The 16,892-nt window shown below is 44.9% G+C and overlaps 1 protein-coding gene across 1 annotated transcript in view; it reads left to right on the forward strand.

Moving 5' to 3' along the window:
* LOC126481792 (uncharacterized) overlaps window positions 1–16,892 on the forward strand; it is a 327,057-nt gene that overhangs the window by 68,941 nt on the left and 241,224 nt on the right. Inside the window, exon 7 of the mRNA XM_050105747.1 lies at window positions 6,525–6,712. Coding sequence (XP_049961704.1) covers window positions 6,525–6,712 — 188 coding nt within the window. The remainder of the gene's footprint in view (window positions 1–6,524; window positions 6,713–16,892) is intronic.

The raw sequence follows: 16,892 nt of genomic DNA on the forward strand, positions 1-16,892 counted from the left end.
CCTGTTGCCGCTGTTTCCGGTTGCCTGGCTTGTACACTCGAAGCTATATTTCTCGAAACACAGTTCACTCAACTGTACGATCGCAGCTACGTAAGTACTTCAGAGACGATGTACGTAATTAATGTTTTTAAGAGGAAGAAACAAAAAAAGAAAAAGGTTTGGGAAATTTGACTCCTTTCTTTTCCTTTGGCTGCTGGTGACGCTTTATAGGCAACAACTTTTAAGCTGACAACTAGAATCATGGGATATCTACTGGAAACAAACAGCCTTTCGATGGGCATTAGCTTTCCAGTTCGTGATAACCCGTGTGTGTCGACCCTAACTCACGTTTATGCTCTAGGTAAGTCCCAACAAGGAGTTTTAATGTGGTTGCAACATTCTGATTAGCATTATAAGTTAGTCTGCGATCAGGTGAAATGCAGTGGGATTATTAATCACGAACCACACAAAATTTGATCAAAGGACCAGTTGTGATTACATGAATTCTACAATAATGCAATATGGATTGTTCACAGTTTCACTGGCCACTACAACAATAGTAGACTTGGAGACATTCAAACACGCAGAAGTAACGCCAAAATAGGTTATTGTGAGATAACGTCGGACTCCCGATCAGCGTTGTTCCTGTAGAGACATCGCGTTTAACGTGATCGCAATAATGATTATGTGTGCAGTAGTTTGGGAATTATTAGAGGACTGGAGGTTGTACTAATATAGGTAATGGAGCACTGCAGTATTGAAAGTGATAAGAACTCAGACCAACTAGCAAAACGAGCGGCTTATTGACGACAGCTTTTTCATGTCACACTTGAAACAACAACTCATGGAAAAGCAGCCGGAAGAATGACAAACACAAATCTACATAGAGGACAGTATTACAACCACGCACAACCAGTGATCCGGCGACAACAATGATACTCGACAGCTAAACGCTCTCGATAATTTTCTACCGCAGTTTCCAAAGTGAATTTCAATCATTCGTAAAGTGCTTTCATGTCGAAGAGGACTGTATAAAATCACTCTTGGTTGGCGGTAAAAAATTGCCAGTAGAAATCAGAGAATTAATACACTACTGGTCATTAAAATTGCTACGCATAGAAGAAATGCAAATGATAAACGGGTATTCAATGGACAAATACATTATACAAGAACTGACATGTGATTACATTTTCACGCAATTTGGGTGCATAGATCCTGAGAAATCAGTACCCAGAACAACCATCTCTGGCCGTAACAACGGCCTTGTACGCCTGGGGATTGAGTCAGAGCTTGGATGGCGTGTACAGGTACAGCTGCCCATGCAGCTTCAGCTCGATATCACAGTTCACCAAGAGTCGTGACTGGCGTATTGTGACGAGTCAGTTGCTCGGCCACCATTGACCAGACGTTTCCAATTGGTGAGAGATCTGGAGAATGCGCTGCCCAGGGCAACAGTCGAACATTTTCTGTATCCAGAAAGGCCCGTACAGGACCTGCAACATGCGGTCGTGCATTATCCTGCTGAAATGTAGGGTTTCGCAGGGATCGAATGAAGGTTAGAGACACGGGTCGTAAGACATCAGAAATGTAACATTCACTGTTCAAACTGCCGTCAATGCGAACAAGAGGTTACCGAGACGTGTAACCAATGGCACCCCATACCATCACGCCGGGTGATACGCCAGTATGGCGATGACGAATACACGCTTCCAATGTGCGTTCACCGCGATGTCGCCAAACACGGATGCGACCATCATGATGCTGTAAACAGAACCTGGATTCGTCCGAAAAAATGACGTTTTGCCATTCGTGCACCCAGGTTCGTCGTCGAGTACACCGTCGCAGGCGCTCTTGCCTGTGATGCAGCGTCAAGGGTAACCGCAGCCATGGTCTCCGAGCTGATAGTCCATGCTGCTGCAAACGTCGTCGAACTGTTCGTGCAGATGGTTGTCGTCTTGCAAACGTCCCCATCTGTTGACTCAGGGATCGAGACGTGGCTGCACGATCCGTTACAGCTATGCGGATAAGATACCTGTCATCTCGACTGCTAGTGATGCGAGGCCGTTGGGATCCAGCACGGCGTACCGTATTACCCTCCTGTACCCACCGATTCCATATTCTGCTAACAGTCATTGGATCTCGCCCAACGCGAGTAGCAATGTCGCGATACGATAAACCGCAATCGCGATAGGCTACAATCCGACCTTTATCAAAGTCGGAAACGTGATGGTAAGCATTTCTTCTCCTTACACGAGGCATCACAACAACGTTTCACCAGGCAACGCCGGTCAACTGCTGTTTGTGTATGAGAAATGGGTTGGAAACAGTCCTCATGTCAGCACGTTGTAGGTGTCGCCACCGGCGCCAACCTTGTGTGAATGCTCTGAAGAGCTAATCATTTATATATCACAGCTTCTTCTTCCTGTCGGTTAAATTTCGCGTCTGTAGCACGTCATCTTCGTGGTGTAGCAATTTTAATGGCGAGTAGTGTAAAAATGCTCGTGAACTTGAAAAGTGTGAAATATCAATTTTCCGGGTGTGTGTGTGTGTGTGTGTGTGTGTGCGTGTGTGTGTGTTTTGTACAGATTTTAGAAGCATTAATAATAATAGTTGGAAACCATCCTAGTTGGTTTCCAATGCCAAATGAATAGGAAAAGCCTGTACAGCTTTTGAAATTAAAACGCTAATCACCTGGCTACGTTAACCCGTTCGAATCCCCCTTGTTGCCCACCGAGAGTAAAAACCCCAGCAACAGGTCTGTACTGACACTCGGAGGAAGAACATTCCGTTATATTACGTTGGGAAGCGTGACGTACCGGAAGTGGAACGTAACAACGGTAAGGTACGGTAACGTAAGGCTGACGCTACACGATGCGTGGCAAGAGATATTGCGCCAGAGCAGCGTCCGCTTTTAATGATCGCAGCTGGCGGTTTTTGCCCAGTCGTCGCGCTGTGTTCGTGGAAAGGCACGCCGAGGCACGCTTCCGTAGCGTGCGGCGAACTCTGCTGCGTGTGGACGCGGCTAACCGGAGCTGTGAGCAGGGTGCCGCAGAGGTTCGAGTGGAAAGCTTTGAGTGTGTACTTGCGAAACGAAAACCGTTTTGCCGGAGGAAAAATTATGGTTCTTGCAGGTCTTTATCATGCTTGACATCATCTGTTACTCGCAACGTTATTGATTTGCTTGCATTTTGTGCCGAAGCAGAAGCGAACAGTGAACCAAAAGTACATAGTGTGTGCTTTGGACTGTTTACTGATCTACTTTCCCTTTTTTCTGTTTTTCATCAGCTTTCTGACCGGTTTCATGCGGTGCACCACGACTTCCTCTACTTCGCCAATCTCTTCATCGCAATTACTCTCAACGCCCACAATTATCGTTCCAATTATTCCAATCTCTCTCTTCCCCCGCAGTTTTTGCCCTGTACGCCTCTCTCTTGTACCACGGCAGTCACCTCCTGATGTCTAGACACACGTCCTACCATCCTGTCCCTTTCCTCTAGCCAGTCTACTCCACATTTTTTTTCTCGTTGATTCTACAGAAAACCTGCTCATTTCTTAGTACACTTAATTGTCAATATACTTGTGTAAAATCTCCTCTCAAACCTTCGATTCCTTTTTTTTACCGATTTTCCCACAGCGTATGATTCACTTCCGTAGAGTGCTGTGCTCCAGACGTACATTATCAGAAATTGCTTCCTCTCCCTTGCTCTCCAGATTTTATTCAATGTTTTCTCATCTTGAAAAGTGGTACTGACGAGGTTATCTGTACAGTGAAGGAATACTGCGCTCTTGAGATGAATCAAAAATAGGTTGAAACCTTGTCGGTCCAGATGCGTAAAGAACAATGGACATATTGTTGAGAAATATTTTTTTGTAACGAAATTTTCCTGTGTTATCTACTAGACCCATCGGTTCATCCCCGTTTTCCGGCGTCACTGTGGTACATACATGGAAGAGAGTAAGCTGATACCACAACTTTAATAAAGCTGCACTGCAGCTGTTCTCTTTTGCGGTTCTGAGCTCTGGACTTTATATATGTTTAGTCATCTGTGAACAAACAATATTTCAGTACAGTGAATCCTATAAAATTTATGTTCTCAAGCCCGCGCGAGCCGAAAATTACAAAACAAATACGCTCAAAGTTACTACGTGTTTCCAGGCGGTAACAAAGTATTGTTTGGAATAGCTGCACAGCAAAATGCCAAAGATGTGATAAACGTAAAGCAGAACGGTGACGCCGGAATTGGAACGACATTGCTTCAGACGAGAGACTAAAAATCGGAGTACAGCTGACACATGGGTGAAATCGAAAAGGGGTCTAGTGACGTCTCTCGCTAGCTACTTTTGAGCCGCCATATTGGATTCATCATATTCCAGTTGTTTCCGTAACATAACTCGCTTCTTATGGTCGCTACCTACACCATGGTTATGACAGTATGACGTTTTAAGGCAAAGGCGCAATGAAGATGTACCACTCTAGCCGCGACTATTATGATTAAATGTCAGTTAACGACTCGTTGTCTGTAAAAGTCCTAAGAACATTTAATATGAACAGTTTTTGACAGTTAATTACGTGTATTACATGTGTTCGTGCAGTTAAAGAGGTGTTACCGTGGAGTGTAAGGAAGGTAGTGCGAAACTAGGTACATGCTAATACATTTTTTTCTGTCTTCATATTTGTAACACATTGTGGGAGCTTCTTATTCATGTAACAGTAACATGTTCTGCGAAAGTGCTCTCTCAGTAGCGAGTGCCTTCCATTTTGTGATTTTGATTAAAAAACGAAATATGAAATTTCTGTGAGTGAAACAACCAGCAATGACAATTATGTCCGTTCTTGTCACAAATATTTCACCGTTGTTTCCGAATACGTCGCGATTTCCGGATGTGGTTAGGCAGTAATCTAAGAATATAGCTTAAATTCGTGCGAATGAGACGAGCTGCAATGATATTTTGTCGTCTTGCTTCTCACAAATAGAGAGTCCGCCAGAAAAATGTATACACTCTTTGTCAGGCTCTATTGATATATCGATGTTGTCGTTCGATTTGAGTTACGAGTTTGTTGTAGTGTGGTATTTGGTTCAACAGATGTTAATAGTTTCATCTCGGTATTGAGAAAACAAGATGGCTGGAGCACGCTTGACATGCGAGCAACGAAAATGTATCGTGAAGTGGTTTTTCAAGTTGTGATAATACCGTTTAAGTGCGAAGGCAGTGGAGGCGGGAGTTTGAAACAGAACCGGCAGTCCGCCTAGCAATTAAACGCATCATTGACAAGTTTGAATTGCATGGAACGATTTGTGGTATTCACAAAGGAAGATCAGGGAGACAGCGTGCAGCTACAACCCCTGTCACGTCACCTCTCGTGTTGGAAACGTTTGTTAATTGTCCACAGAAGTCTGCTAAACAATGTTCAAGTGAAGTGGAGGTTAGCCGTATAAGTTCAAATGGCTCTAAGCACTATGGGACTTAACATCTAAAGTCATCAGTCCCCTAGACTTAGAACTACTTAAACCTAACTAACCTAAGGGCATCACACACATCCATGCCTGAGGCAGGATTCGAACCTGCGACTGTAGCAGCCGCGCGCTTCCGGACTAAAGAGAGGTATAAGTGTACGAAGAATTCCGAAAGGTGTCAAGTGGAAAGTTTACATTCCACGATTACTGCGCGCGATTAATGATGACGATCCTGATCGCCGAATGCAGTTTTGCGAATGGTATCAGCAAATGGTAACTGATGACGAACAATTTGTGACGAAGATAGTGTGTAGTGACGAGGCACAATTTAAACTTCATGGAGCCTTGAATCGGCATAAGAGTGTGTACCACTGTAACATTGACTGACGTAGTTGCGGCGACCGCTCGTCGTTCTGTTACGTGTATAGCCGCCAACTGTGAACATTTTGAACATTTAAAGCAGCCATGTGCTAAAGTGAAGGTTTTTCAACATGTGTGACCAAGTATTAAATGTCAAATAAACATATAAGTAATACTTTTCGTTCCTTAAAGTGTGCATACATTTTTCTGGCGAGTCTGTATTTAGTTGGGCTCGAATCATTAATAATGGAGTCCGCCGCTCGTGGTCTTGCGTAGCGTTCTCGCTTCCCGCGCACGTGGTCCCGGGTTAGATTGCCGGCGGGGTCAGGGATTTTCTCTGCCTCTAGATGACTGGGTGTTGTGTGTCTTTCATCGTCATTTCATCCTCATTCACTCGCCGTAGTGGCGTTAAAGAACTTGTGGAGCGGCAGCCGAACCGCCCCGCGAGGGGTCTCCCGCCCACCAATGCCATACGCTCATTATTAATAATGCTTTCATAAATTTGTCGGTCGTGACAAAGATCACATCACACGGGCGAGCGACATGACGTGACCGCTTCCCGATTTCAGTCGAGTGCCAGACGAACTTGCGATGTATAGTCACTAGTTTGCTTCAGCGTTTCACAATTGGCGGATCTTTCCGGTGTGCAGAAGGACAGGTATAAAGTGCAGAGGAGAGGTATTCTGTGAGTGGTGTTCCGGTGACGCGCGTCGCCGGGCCCGGCGTCAGCTGCGTGGGCGCGTGGGCGCCGCCCTGGCCTTGCGTGCCGCGGTGCCCACGTTCGACTACCGGCGCGGGCCCTGCCGCTCCAGGGTGGCGCGTCGCCCGGCCCGGCCCACGGCTGCTCTCCTCTCGCTGGCCGCTCTGCTGAAGGACAAACAAACACAAGCGCACACGCGACAGTACTCATGTCACAAGTTAGCTACTCGCATTGAGGACCGCTTTTTTTTTCACAACTCACTTTCTGCAAAATTGTCAAGTTTCATGAAACGGAAAAGATTGTTGGTTTGTAAATGGATGAAAACTTTGGGCAGTTGATACATTCGTAAATGAAAAGAACTATCTGCATATATATAAGAAAGACCATGAGAATATCAAATTACTTCAAAACTTGCTTTCTGCATAATAAATTGGTGTACAAATTTATTTCTTACCATCTATGTACCAAGGAAAAACAATAAACAAATATACTGGTTCAAAAATGGTTCAAATGGCTCTGAGCACTATGGGACTCAACTGCTGAGGTCATTAGTCCCCTAGAACTTAGAACTAGTTAAACCTAACTAACCTAAGGACATCACAAACATCCATGCCCGAGGCAGGATTCGAACGTGCGACCGTAGCGGTCTTGCGGTTCCAGACTGCAGCGCCTTTAACCGCAACAAATATACTGCATACAATTTTGAGTATTGCTGACGTACAATGCAGTAATTAGATTAAGACAAACATTTACATATTTTGTGTCAGTCCAAGTCACGTGTTTATAGTCCAGTGGATCAGTTTGTTTCCCCAACATCTACATTTTCCATCATATCACTTATATTTGCACTATCCACACCACTATTCGCCTTCAGTGTATTAGATTTTTACAATCCATAGGTTAAGTTGGCAGCAGAACAGCCTTTGGTCCTTCTCATGGACGTATAGTCGCTTTAAAGGCGTTCGCATCTGGCATCCAGTGGCCCCACACTTTCTTCACTGTATCTTCCTCGGCCGGCCGCTGTGGCCCAGTGGTTCTAGGCGCTTCAGTCCGGAACCGCGCTGCTGCTACGGTTGCAGGTTCGAATCCTGCCTCGGGCATGGATGTGTGTGATGTCCTTAGGTTAGTTAGGTTTAAGTAGTTCTAAGTCTAGGGGACTGATGACCTCAGATGTTAAGTCCCATAGTGCTTAGAGCCATTTGAATCTTTTTATCTTCCTCGGGGTCTTTTATACGGACACTCCTCTTCCTTTCCTTTTCAACTTATGTTACCGATTCAGAGTGTTCTTCTGTCATTTTGTTTAAAAATATTTTTTCAAAAACAGCCTAAGAATGCACGCAATACATCTGTCGTCCCAGACAGGTGGTTTTGAAACCGACAGTCCTCTAACAACAATGCAAATGGACAGTAAACCAGTATCATCAGCCCGTGTTGCTACTTCCACAAATGGTACCAAAACAAAAATTGAAAATAGCATTATTAAAATCTAAAGACTATTCACCCTACAAAAATTAGCTGCAGAAAAGTTTTTGCTGTATCACCTTCGTAACAGAAAGCGAGTTTTGGAATAGCGGAAGACATTTGGTAGATTCTAACAAGGGATGTAACTAGATTTTGATTAAAAAAACTGTTCTCTGATTAAGAAAGGCGCCCAAGTCAACTAGCGTATGCCCTAAAAAACTCATATGGCCAGTTTTGCAGAAAGCGAGTTTTGAAAAAACAGTTCTCAGTGTTGGGGTAATACGTGAGTAGTCATGAAGTTTCAGTTATGACCTCGAAAAATCAAACTGCAGCCGGGGCACCTGGACGCTCTTAGTCATTATCTTCATGCCGACCTATCAATGCATAACATTTTTTTCTAAAGGCAAATGACTAGGAGGAGACTCATAAACTTTCGCCAGACAAGTAATACCTATTCCATGTTGTTTGGCATTAGGTTTATTGACGTTCGACCGGAATGTGAAGTAGTCTAGCCCCAAAGCGTTTGAACGATTCATAAACATAGTTTCTTGTCACATCTTCTGTTCCGTACACTTTTCATACAATGTGCTCTTCTGACGTCAGTTTCTAACAAATTTTGATATTTATTCATTGTACTGTCATACGCTGCACTGATCACAGCAGACAAATATCCTTTGGCTTAATATATTCGATGCTATGCGGCGCTTCTCAACACCTTTGTCATGCGTATGCACCTTTTTTTTTAACACATATTGCCATTTGAATACCAACTTACTGCACAGACTTCTCCTACCCACCTGACATGTAAATGACCTGGTGGACAGTAAGGCTAACCAGCAACCGTTGTGACGCCAGTTTTGCATTGAACTGCCACGTGAATCTCTGCAGAAATTCGCGTTTGTGGTCAAGTAAATTTAGGGGATGAAGCGCGCATTAACAATAGGATGGTGTGGAGACGATAGACTTGGTGGGCACGTTGGCACTGTCGCAACTTGTGCAGCGTGATCGCCAGCGACTTGACCGTTACTGCTGGCCTTGTACGGTCGGCCCAGCGTGAATTAATAGCGTTTCTGATTGTTCGCCCTTCTGTGGCAATCGCTGCACTAGTTGCTTCACGCGTTCGGCTGCTGTGGGCGTCCAACATTGCCAGCTGCCTGTCGGCCGCACTCAGTCTCACCGGCAATTAGGTCGCTCGCTAGGGGGAGCAACGTTCGCTCTTTTACCGAATGTTTCCTTAATTTGCTCGCAAACACTTTTACGTAGTACTCTAGACGACTACTGTTAAATTTAACGGTGCAATAGAAAAAACAGGACCAATAAGCTGTATTAGTACACAGGTCGGTGACTGCTCATCAAACATTCAGTTCGCCGTTCGGCCATCGCAACGGCAACGTAGTGGCAGCCTAAGAGCGAGATATGGTGTTTTACATTTGTGATATTTGCATCACTTCCAAAGCCTTTCCGCGACATGCTCTGCCTCGAGTGTTCTGTACATCTTCCTTTAATTCAAACAGACAAGGGTCTTTGCCAGACAATATTCAAGTAGTGACTGAAAGAGTTTTCTTATGTGACAACCTTATTCGAGAACTGGACGGAAGAAGATACGTGACAGTCTTAGTAGTTACAATATTCTTTCTTGGTTTTCTGTTGTACGTCGTCCTCACAGCTAACTGTACGAGGCGTAGTCATTCGATTTTAATTCTACAGGATAACTTTCTGTGAGTGACCTTTGTGTAACATGGGTGCTGTATTTGTTGAAAACTGAACAAAAAGTAAAGTAAAATCACGGCTGTTTGAAAAAGATTCCAGTTGGTTGTGTGTGCCGATTTGTTGATTTGGCCGTGAAGTGGATCAACTACTTTGCACAATAAACCAAATAGCAAATAGGTTAGGTACGTGTAAGCCAGTAGCTGTGTATAAAAATGGTTCAAATGGCTCTGAGCACTATGCGACTCAACCTCTGAGGTCATTAGTCGCCTAGAACTTAGAACTAATTAAACCTAACTAACCTAAGGACATCACACACATCCATGCCCGAGGCAGGACTCGAACCTGCGACCGTAGCGGTCGCTCGGCTCCAGACTGTAGCGCCCAGAACCGCACGGCCACTCCGGCCGGCCTATAAAAATGGGCGAAGTCGTATCTGCATGATTTCAAACAAGCAAAAGTGCTTCTCGTTACTGACAATCCAAAATGTTGCCGGCTGGAGTGGTTGTAGGCGCTACAGTCTGGAGCTACGCGACCGCTAGGGTCGCAGGTTCGAATCCTGCCTCGGGCATGGATCTGTGTGATGTCCTTAGGTTAATTAGGTTTAAGTAGTTCTAAGTTCTAGGGGACTGATGACTTCAGAAGTTAAGTCCCACAGTGTTCAGAGCCATTTGAGCCAAAATGTTCTTCTTAGCCTATGTGAGGCATGCAGGAACGTCTCTGCGGAGTTTCGAAAGTAGAAAAAGCAGTGACAGAGTGGAAGGTTCAGTGGGTAAGAGTGGTGTCTGCGAAAAATTTTAATCTGAAACATTCCACCCATAAAACACGTTACTTACGTGTTAAATGGCCGTGTTGTAGTTACACATTTTTAGGTAGTCGTGTATTGTATTGTATGTTAACCGCAGTCCACTTCACCCCTCTGCTGCCGCACACCGAACCCAGATTATAAGTAGTCGTGTACTCAGCGCATAGTTAATCATGCAAGATTGTTTTCTGGTGGGATTTTAAGAAGTTTGCCATCATGACGTGTGACTCGATAACTTACTGGTTAAGTTCCAAACCACGGATCCAAAGGTCTACGGTTCGATCCCTGGTTAGTCCTTGGAATTTTATCTCTTGGTTATCAGTTATTTCACATCTGGCAATGATTTATGTTTACGGGAAATGCCGATCTGCATCGTGGTTCGGAGACCAAGTTAAACTGTAGCCTGGGTACACCAGTTCAAAGGTCGTTGAAAGGTAAGGGCACACCGTCTCCAATATGACCGTGGCCAGTGAAGCATTGTGGTGTTCAGAGTTACCTTCGGGTTGCAGACAGCTTTACTTTATCATCCAGTTGTGCGCCAATATTCAGTACTTCTTCTCCTCTTTGTAACTGGCCGGACCACCTTGTGTACAACAGAAAGATAAATAAATAAGAGGCAGCAGCGACTGAAAACGTTCTGTATAGGTGGCTTCGTCGGGAGTCAGGAGTGGGGGCTCACTCAGCAAGTGTGCCGCTGGTCAGCCCTAAGTGGCAAGCTCTGAGGAAGTGCCCAAGGAGGCGGATGCGGAGGAAGCGCAGATGGCGGTAGGCCGGCTTTACGAGCGCCTTCCTGCGACGCCTCACACATGCCATCCTCCTTCCTCCCTCGCGATACAGGCCGGTCAAGAAATCCCGTATAGCGGAAACAGCCCATCCTCCCGATCTGACTCAACTTCCAGGACGAAAAAGAGCTGCCAGCGCCTTTTTCCTGCAACAGTCGGCGGTGCAGAAAGGGTAGCAATCTGGGTGCAGGAAAAAGCTCGGATAAGGCCTGCCGTGCCGCGGCATGCAAGCCAGTCGCTGCAGCCGCTTGTCGGACGTCGGGCCCAGCTGGCGGTTTCCTGTGGGTGCCGCGTTCATCTGGATGGGGCAACGTCCGCGATACTCAGCGCTGTCCGGAGACGCACACCAATCGGTCAGAGAGCTCTGATCGTAGCCACTGCTTTCGTACTCTTCCTGGAGCTAGAAGGTTCCGTTGTTGCAGTCTCGACCCCAAGAATTCGGCTTGCTGTTTCGAAAGATTTAGATCGCGAACCAAATCGTTCAATTTCTTTTGATTAAAGAGGTGAGGCGAAGCGTCATGATATTGAGGGCAGTACTCTTCTGTATGTTCAATACTTTCTGATTCACTTGACGTGGTGTCTGGTACCGTGGTTTTCAAGTTACAGGTAGGAACAGACAACCCCTCGTCATGGGGCACAGGCAAATGTACTGAAGATACGTTTGGATACTTTATTTTATGTCTAGTTTTGCTTGAATGTCCCGAAATATTTGTAAGACAGAAGTAACAGTCTGAATAATGGTCTTTAGGCTCACGCCACACCATCGCAACAGTGAATGGCATGGCTCGGAGTTTTTCTTTCAACAACTCGGTTAAGGTTGTAGTACAGCTTATGCAGGCAATATGAGGTGCAAAATTTTTATCTTGATCACCAACAGGACAATCAGAATACAATTTATATGCTTTCTTAACCAAATCAGTGATTGGTTTTCTTTGAGCTTTTGGAGTGAGTTTCCCACACACATAACAAAAGTTGTTGGGGTGGTTTAGACAGCAACGAGATTTACTAGTTGCCATTTTTCTTACTGTAAGTTTTAAACACAAAAAGTTTGCATTATTTTTCACAGGAGACACCCACTGAGGCTCTCTTTCACACCACTGGATTACCACACCAACCATTTACTGACGATTTGTAGATCTTCTAGCTCTCCTCTGCAGATCAAAAACAAACAATTAACTATCAAAACACAAGAACAGCAAAAAGCGAAATACTGAATATGAAAAATAAAAAACCTTTCAAAACTCAAAAATTATACGTACTAGAACATTTTGAAAGGTATATTCGGATTCTACACACTAAAATACATACTAGTTGATGTATCTCATCCCAGATGCAAAATGGCTGTTGACTAGTGTAATTCGTGATGGCATGCTGTAGTACTTCGTACGTTAAGGTCTGGACAGCCATCATGCTGCTACCACAGGTTCCTTTTGGTCTGCAGAGGAATGTCTTCCAGCATCCGTGGTCTGTTGGAGGCTATGATACTTGTGCGCGTTCAGTGTTCCGTCATGAAACACTGCTCTATGAGCTGATGGTTCACTATCCCATATCACACTTTTACACTCCATGGAAGCTGATGTTCCACCTGACGAAGCCAACGGGGATTGTCAACAGATCAGTAGTGCATATTTCGGGGGTTTATTTGGCCTTGTCTCGTAAATGTGGCTTCATCACTAAACAGGATACATATTACATCTGGAGCATCGTGTCTCTAATGACCATGTACAGAAGTTAACACGATACTCATAATCGTTTTCAAGCAGCTCTTGATACAGAGTGATATGATAGGGGTGGAACATACGTCGGCCGGCCGCGGTGGCCGAGCGGTTCTAGGCGCTTCACTCCGGAACCGCGTGACTGCTACGGTCGCAGGTTCGAATCCTGCCTCGGGCACGTATGAATGTGATGTCCTTAGGTTAGTTGAGTTTACGTAGTTCTAAGTTCTAGGGGACTGATGACCTCAGATGTTAAGTCCCATAATGCTCAGAGCTATTTGAACCATTTTGAACATATGTCGATGGAGAATGCATGAAACATTTGCCTGACTGATACCACTTTCCGCAGCGATTGTCAGGATCAACTGCGACAGCAGCAAGAACATTAATTTCCTCTCTCTTCTGTCGTCACTTGTTTCCTTCTGTTACGTTGTCTAGGTGTTACACTATCCTTTCACGTAAATGGCTGAAGAGGTTGATAAATAATTGCCAAGATAGTTGACGTCTATCGGGATATCTTGCAGCATACACCGTACAAGAACGAACTGCATTTTTCTTACACTCTCCATATATCATAAGCATGTCGACTTTTTCTATGTTGGGATATCCTATCGTCCACTCAAGACCTGTTGCTTGGACTGTCGCACATTGACCGACTAGCAAGTCGTTATGCACTCAAGGTATAGACAAGCATACTGTAAGCAAACGTAACAACATCGTACCGAGCAACCAAGCAGGTTGAATGGCACAAACAAGTGTAGCTGTGGAAACTTTTCAAAATACGATATCTTGCAGACGACTCGTCCGAGAATCCTGAAACAAACAGAACTGACATTCTAATTTACCCTACTTTTAGTTTTTTCCATTTAAAAAGGGCATGTTTGCAGAAAAATACTCTCTGAAAGCATCGTTACAATCTCTTTATGGGCTAACAATATGAGACCATGACTACCAATCCATTCAGTGAAAATCGCACTTCAATGGCACTTTTCATTTCGGCAATATTTGCGGTGCAAGTTTTAGGTGATTCACCCTCTATATGTGATCATAATAGAAAATCCTCCAGAACATACTTAAGTAAGATTTACTGCTAATAAGAAATCGCTGTTTTCATGATCTGATACATTTACTCTTATGACATTTTATGGTCAGATGCCTTCTTGTCGACCTACTCGTCAGTAAACGCAACAGATGGAAGTCGTGCGCGCCACTTGACTGTAATGTGTGGAAATGTTGCTCTCTGACTTATCGTGTTTCAACTGTTTTGTGTATTGTACAGATAGACTTTACAGACCAGCCAGCATTTGCTTAAACGTGCGTGGAAAACTGCCTAAAAACCACACTCACACTGGCCAGTGTACCAGACCAGCGATTGTCAATCCGCCCCGCGGAATCGTTCCGCGCGAATCTCACCTTCCTTCGTCTCAAGCTATAGCGCTGCGCGATAAGCTACACGAACATGTGACCGAATATTTGTATGTTGAATGTCAGAGATGTCATATCATGAGTTAAAAAGCAGAAAGATTATTATTTAATATTCCGCTGACGGTGGAGTCTTTAGATACGGAGTATTAAATCTGATTTGGCAAGAACAGTAGGAATGATCGGTCATGTCGTTGGTGAAGGGAACATCCCGGCGTTCGCCTACAGTGATTCGGGTAAATCATTTACTTTTTCGCGTCCGCGCGATTTTGCAGCCGTGGTCTCTGACCCCTGTCATCTCTTCTTCAATTTTCGGCCCGATATTTGTTTACGCGAGGCCGGCGATGTTGATAAGGATGAGACTAGGTGCACTGCGAGTGGACGCTGGCAACCGCTTCTAGTCAGCATGAACGTAGCGTCATGCGAGTTATGAATTCATAACCTCGGACAATAAACAACGGCAGCAGTCGAGAAGGCCAGGAAGTACTATGGCACTAGACATCGCTTAGTCCTCTAAGCAAAGGCCATTATGCAAAAGACAGAGCCTCTTCCAACTACTACTAGCCCACTCTCCTCCCAACAGCCCTCCCACCTCCCGGGCTATAACTCAATACGTATCTTGAGGCGAACGCAAAGCTGTCGAAGAGCAACTTAGCTGTTTGGGTCGGTGTGCTATGTAGGGTACGGAGGACATAGGATGGGGGAAGGCGGTGCAATGAGAAGCTGAAGCAGTGGGGACGCGTCACTGTGGAGGCATTCTGTGAATGAATGTGATGATCTGCAAGATGCACAATACCCGTGTGTTTGCCATATGTCGCACGAACACCATGTTGTGGATTAATTGGTCAAATATGATGGGAGAAAAGCTGTTAACGGCTCCAAAATCTTGAGCTGCACTGTCACCTATCTTTGTTGCTGATTTTTCCTCCACATATAAATTCTACTGTATCTTGTATTTGATTTCTTAATTAGGAGAATAAGGACAAAAATACTTATTTATGAAGAATGGGAACAAATTCCGAATTCAGTGTCAATCGTACACGTCTTCGGGGTGGAATGTCGTTCACTGGAATAGAATTGTCTTCAGTGATGGATACCACTTGGAACTGAGCCCCGTGACCAGTGAAGATTTATCTGGAGATGCCCCGGACTGCGGTGGGATACCAGCTAGACTGTCGTCACCCATATGGCCCGACAACCAGTAGTGATGTCTGGTGTGCGTTTACTTTTCATGGCAGGACCCATTTGATGGTCATTCGCGGCACCCTTACAGCACAGCGCTACGTCGACGATATTCTTCACCCTCTTTTGTTGCCCTTCACGACAAGACATGCCGCGCTTTCATTTCAGCAAGATAATGCCCGTCCGTATGCGGCGAGAGTTTGTACTGCTTGTCTTCTTGCCAGCCAAACCGTATTTTGGCCAGCGAAGTCGACGGATCTCTCCCCAGTCGAGAAAGTTTGAATGATGATGTCTATGTCTGGTTTGTGGAGCGCTTAACTGCGCTGTCATCAGCGCCAGCACAAAGTCCCGATCTTTACACAGTGCAGTCTAACCCTTTTCCACGAGTGATGATGAAATGATGACGACAACACAAACATCCATTCCCCGAGCAGAGAAAATCCCCAACCCGGCCGGTAATCTAACCCGGGACCCCGTGATTCAGAGGCAGCAACGCTAGCCCCTAGACCACGAGCTGCGGACTGGAATGTTTGAAGCATTACGTGTCGGGCCCTCCAACCATCTCGGGGTGCTGACGATCTAACGAGCCAGTTGGACAGAATTTGGGCACGATATCCCTCGGGAGAACATGTGACAACCCCGCCAGTCAATGTGGATCAAAGCATTATTGTCTTGCCCAATTTGTGAAGCTCTTTCTCCGGAATATATCATCCAATTTTTCTGAGGTTGTAATCATTTGTTTGTCTGTGCATCTGGATCAATTTCTTCGTGGTGCGTCGTGTTGTTTCTCCTTAGAGTGTATTTTGCGAGCTAGTTTTATTTTGCGAATCCTACACATCTCCTTGGTACTTTCTGTTCAAGAATTTTTTGTTACTTATAACTTTGTATTCCTTCCCTGGAAGCGAGAATGCAGTATATTGTAAGTGGCTGTAGTTCGTATATAACAGATATACCGCATTTCTCCTGATGCACTGATCACACTACTTCATCCCTTCCGAAGCACAACATGGTTTCAAGCAATATTCGGTCGGAAACTATTCAAATTCTGACATAGTACATTCTGGGAAGAGTCGGACAACATATTACTGCCTCTCACGTACGTCTCGCGGAAAGACCGCAACGAGAAAGTCTGAGAAATTAGAGCTAATTCGGAAGGACACCGACAATAATTCTCGTATATCGTAAGGTAGCATGCGGAGTATAGGCGTATAAGGGTCGTTTAGTAAGTGATGCCCCACATTTTTTTAAAAAAAGCCATTAATATGCATAGACAGATGACATTATCGGTGCTTCACATTTGATGTTTGTTCTGTGCACCAGTCA

The sequence above is a fragment of the Schistocerca serialis genome, chromosome 5 (genome assembly GCF_023864345.2).
Source record: "Schistocerca serialis cubense isolate TAMUIC-IGC-003099 chromosome 5, iqSchSeri2.2, whole genome shotgun sequence".
NCBI classification, from domain to species: Eukaryota; Metazoa; Arthropoda; class Insecta; order Orthoptera; family Acrididae; genus Schistocerca; species Schistocerca serialis.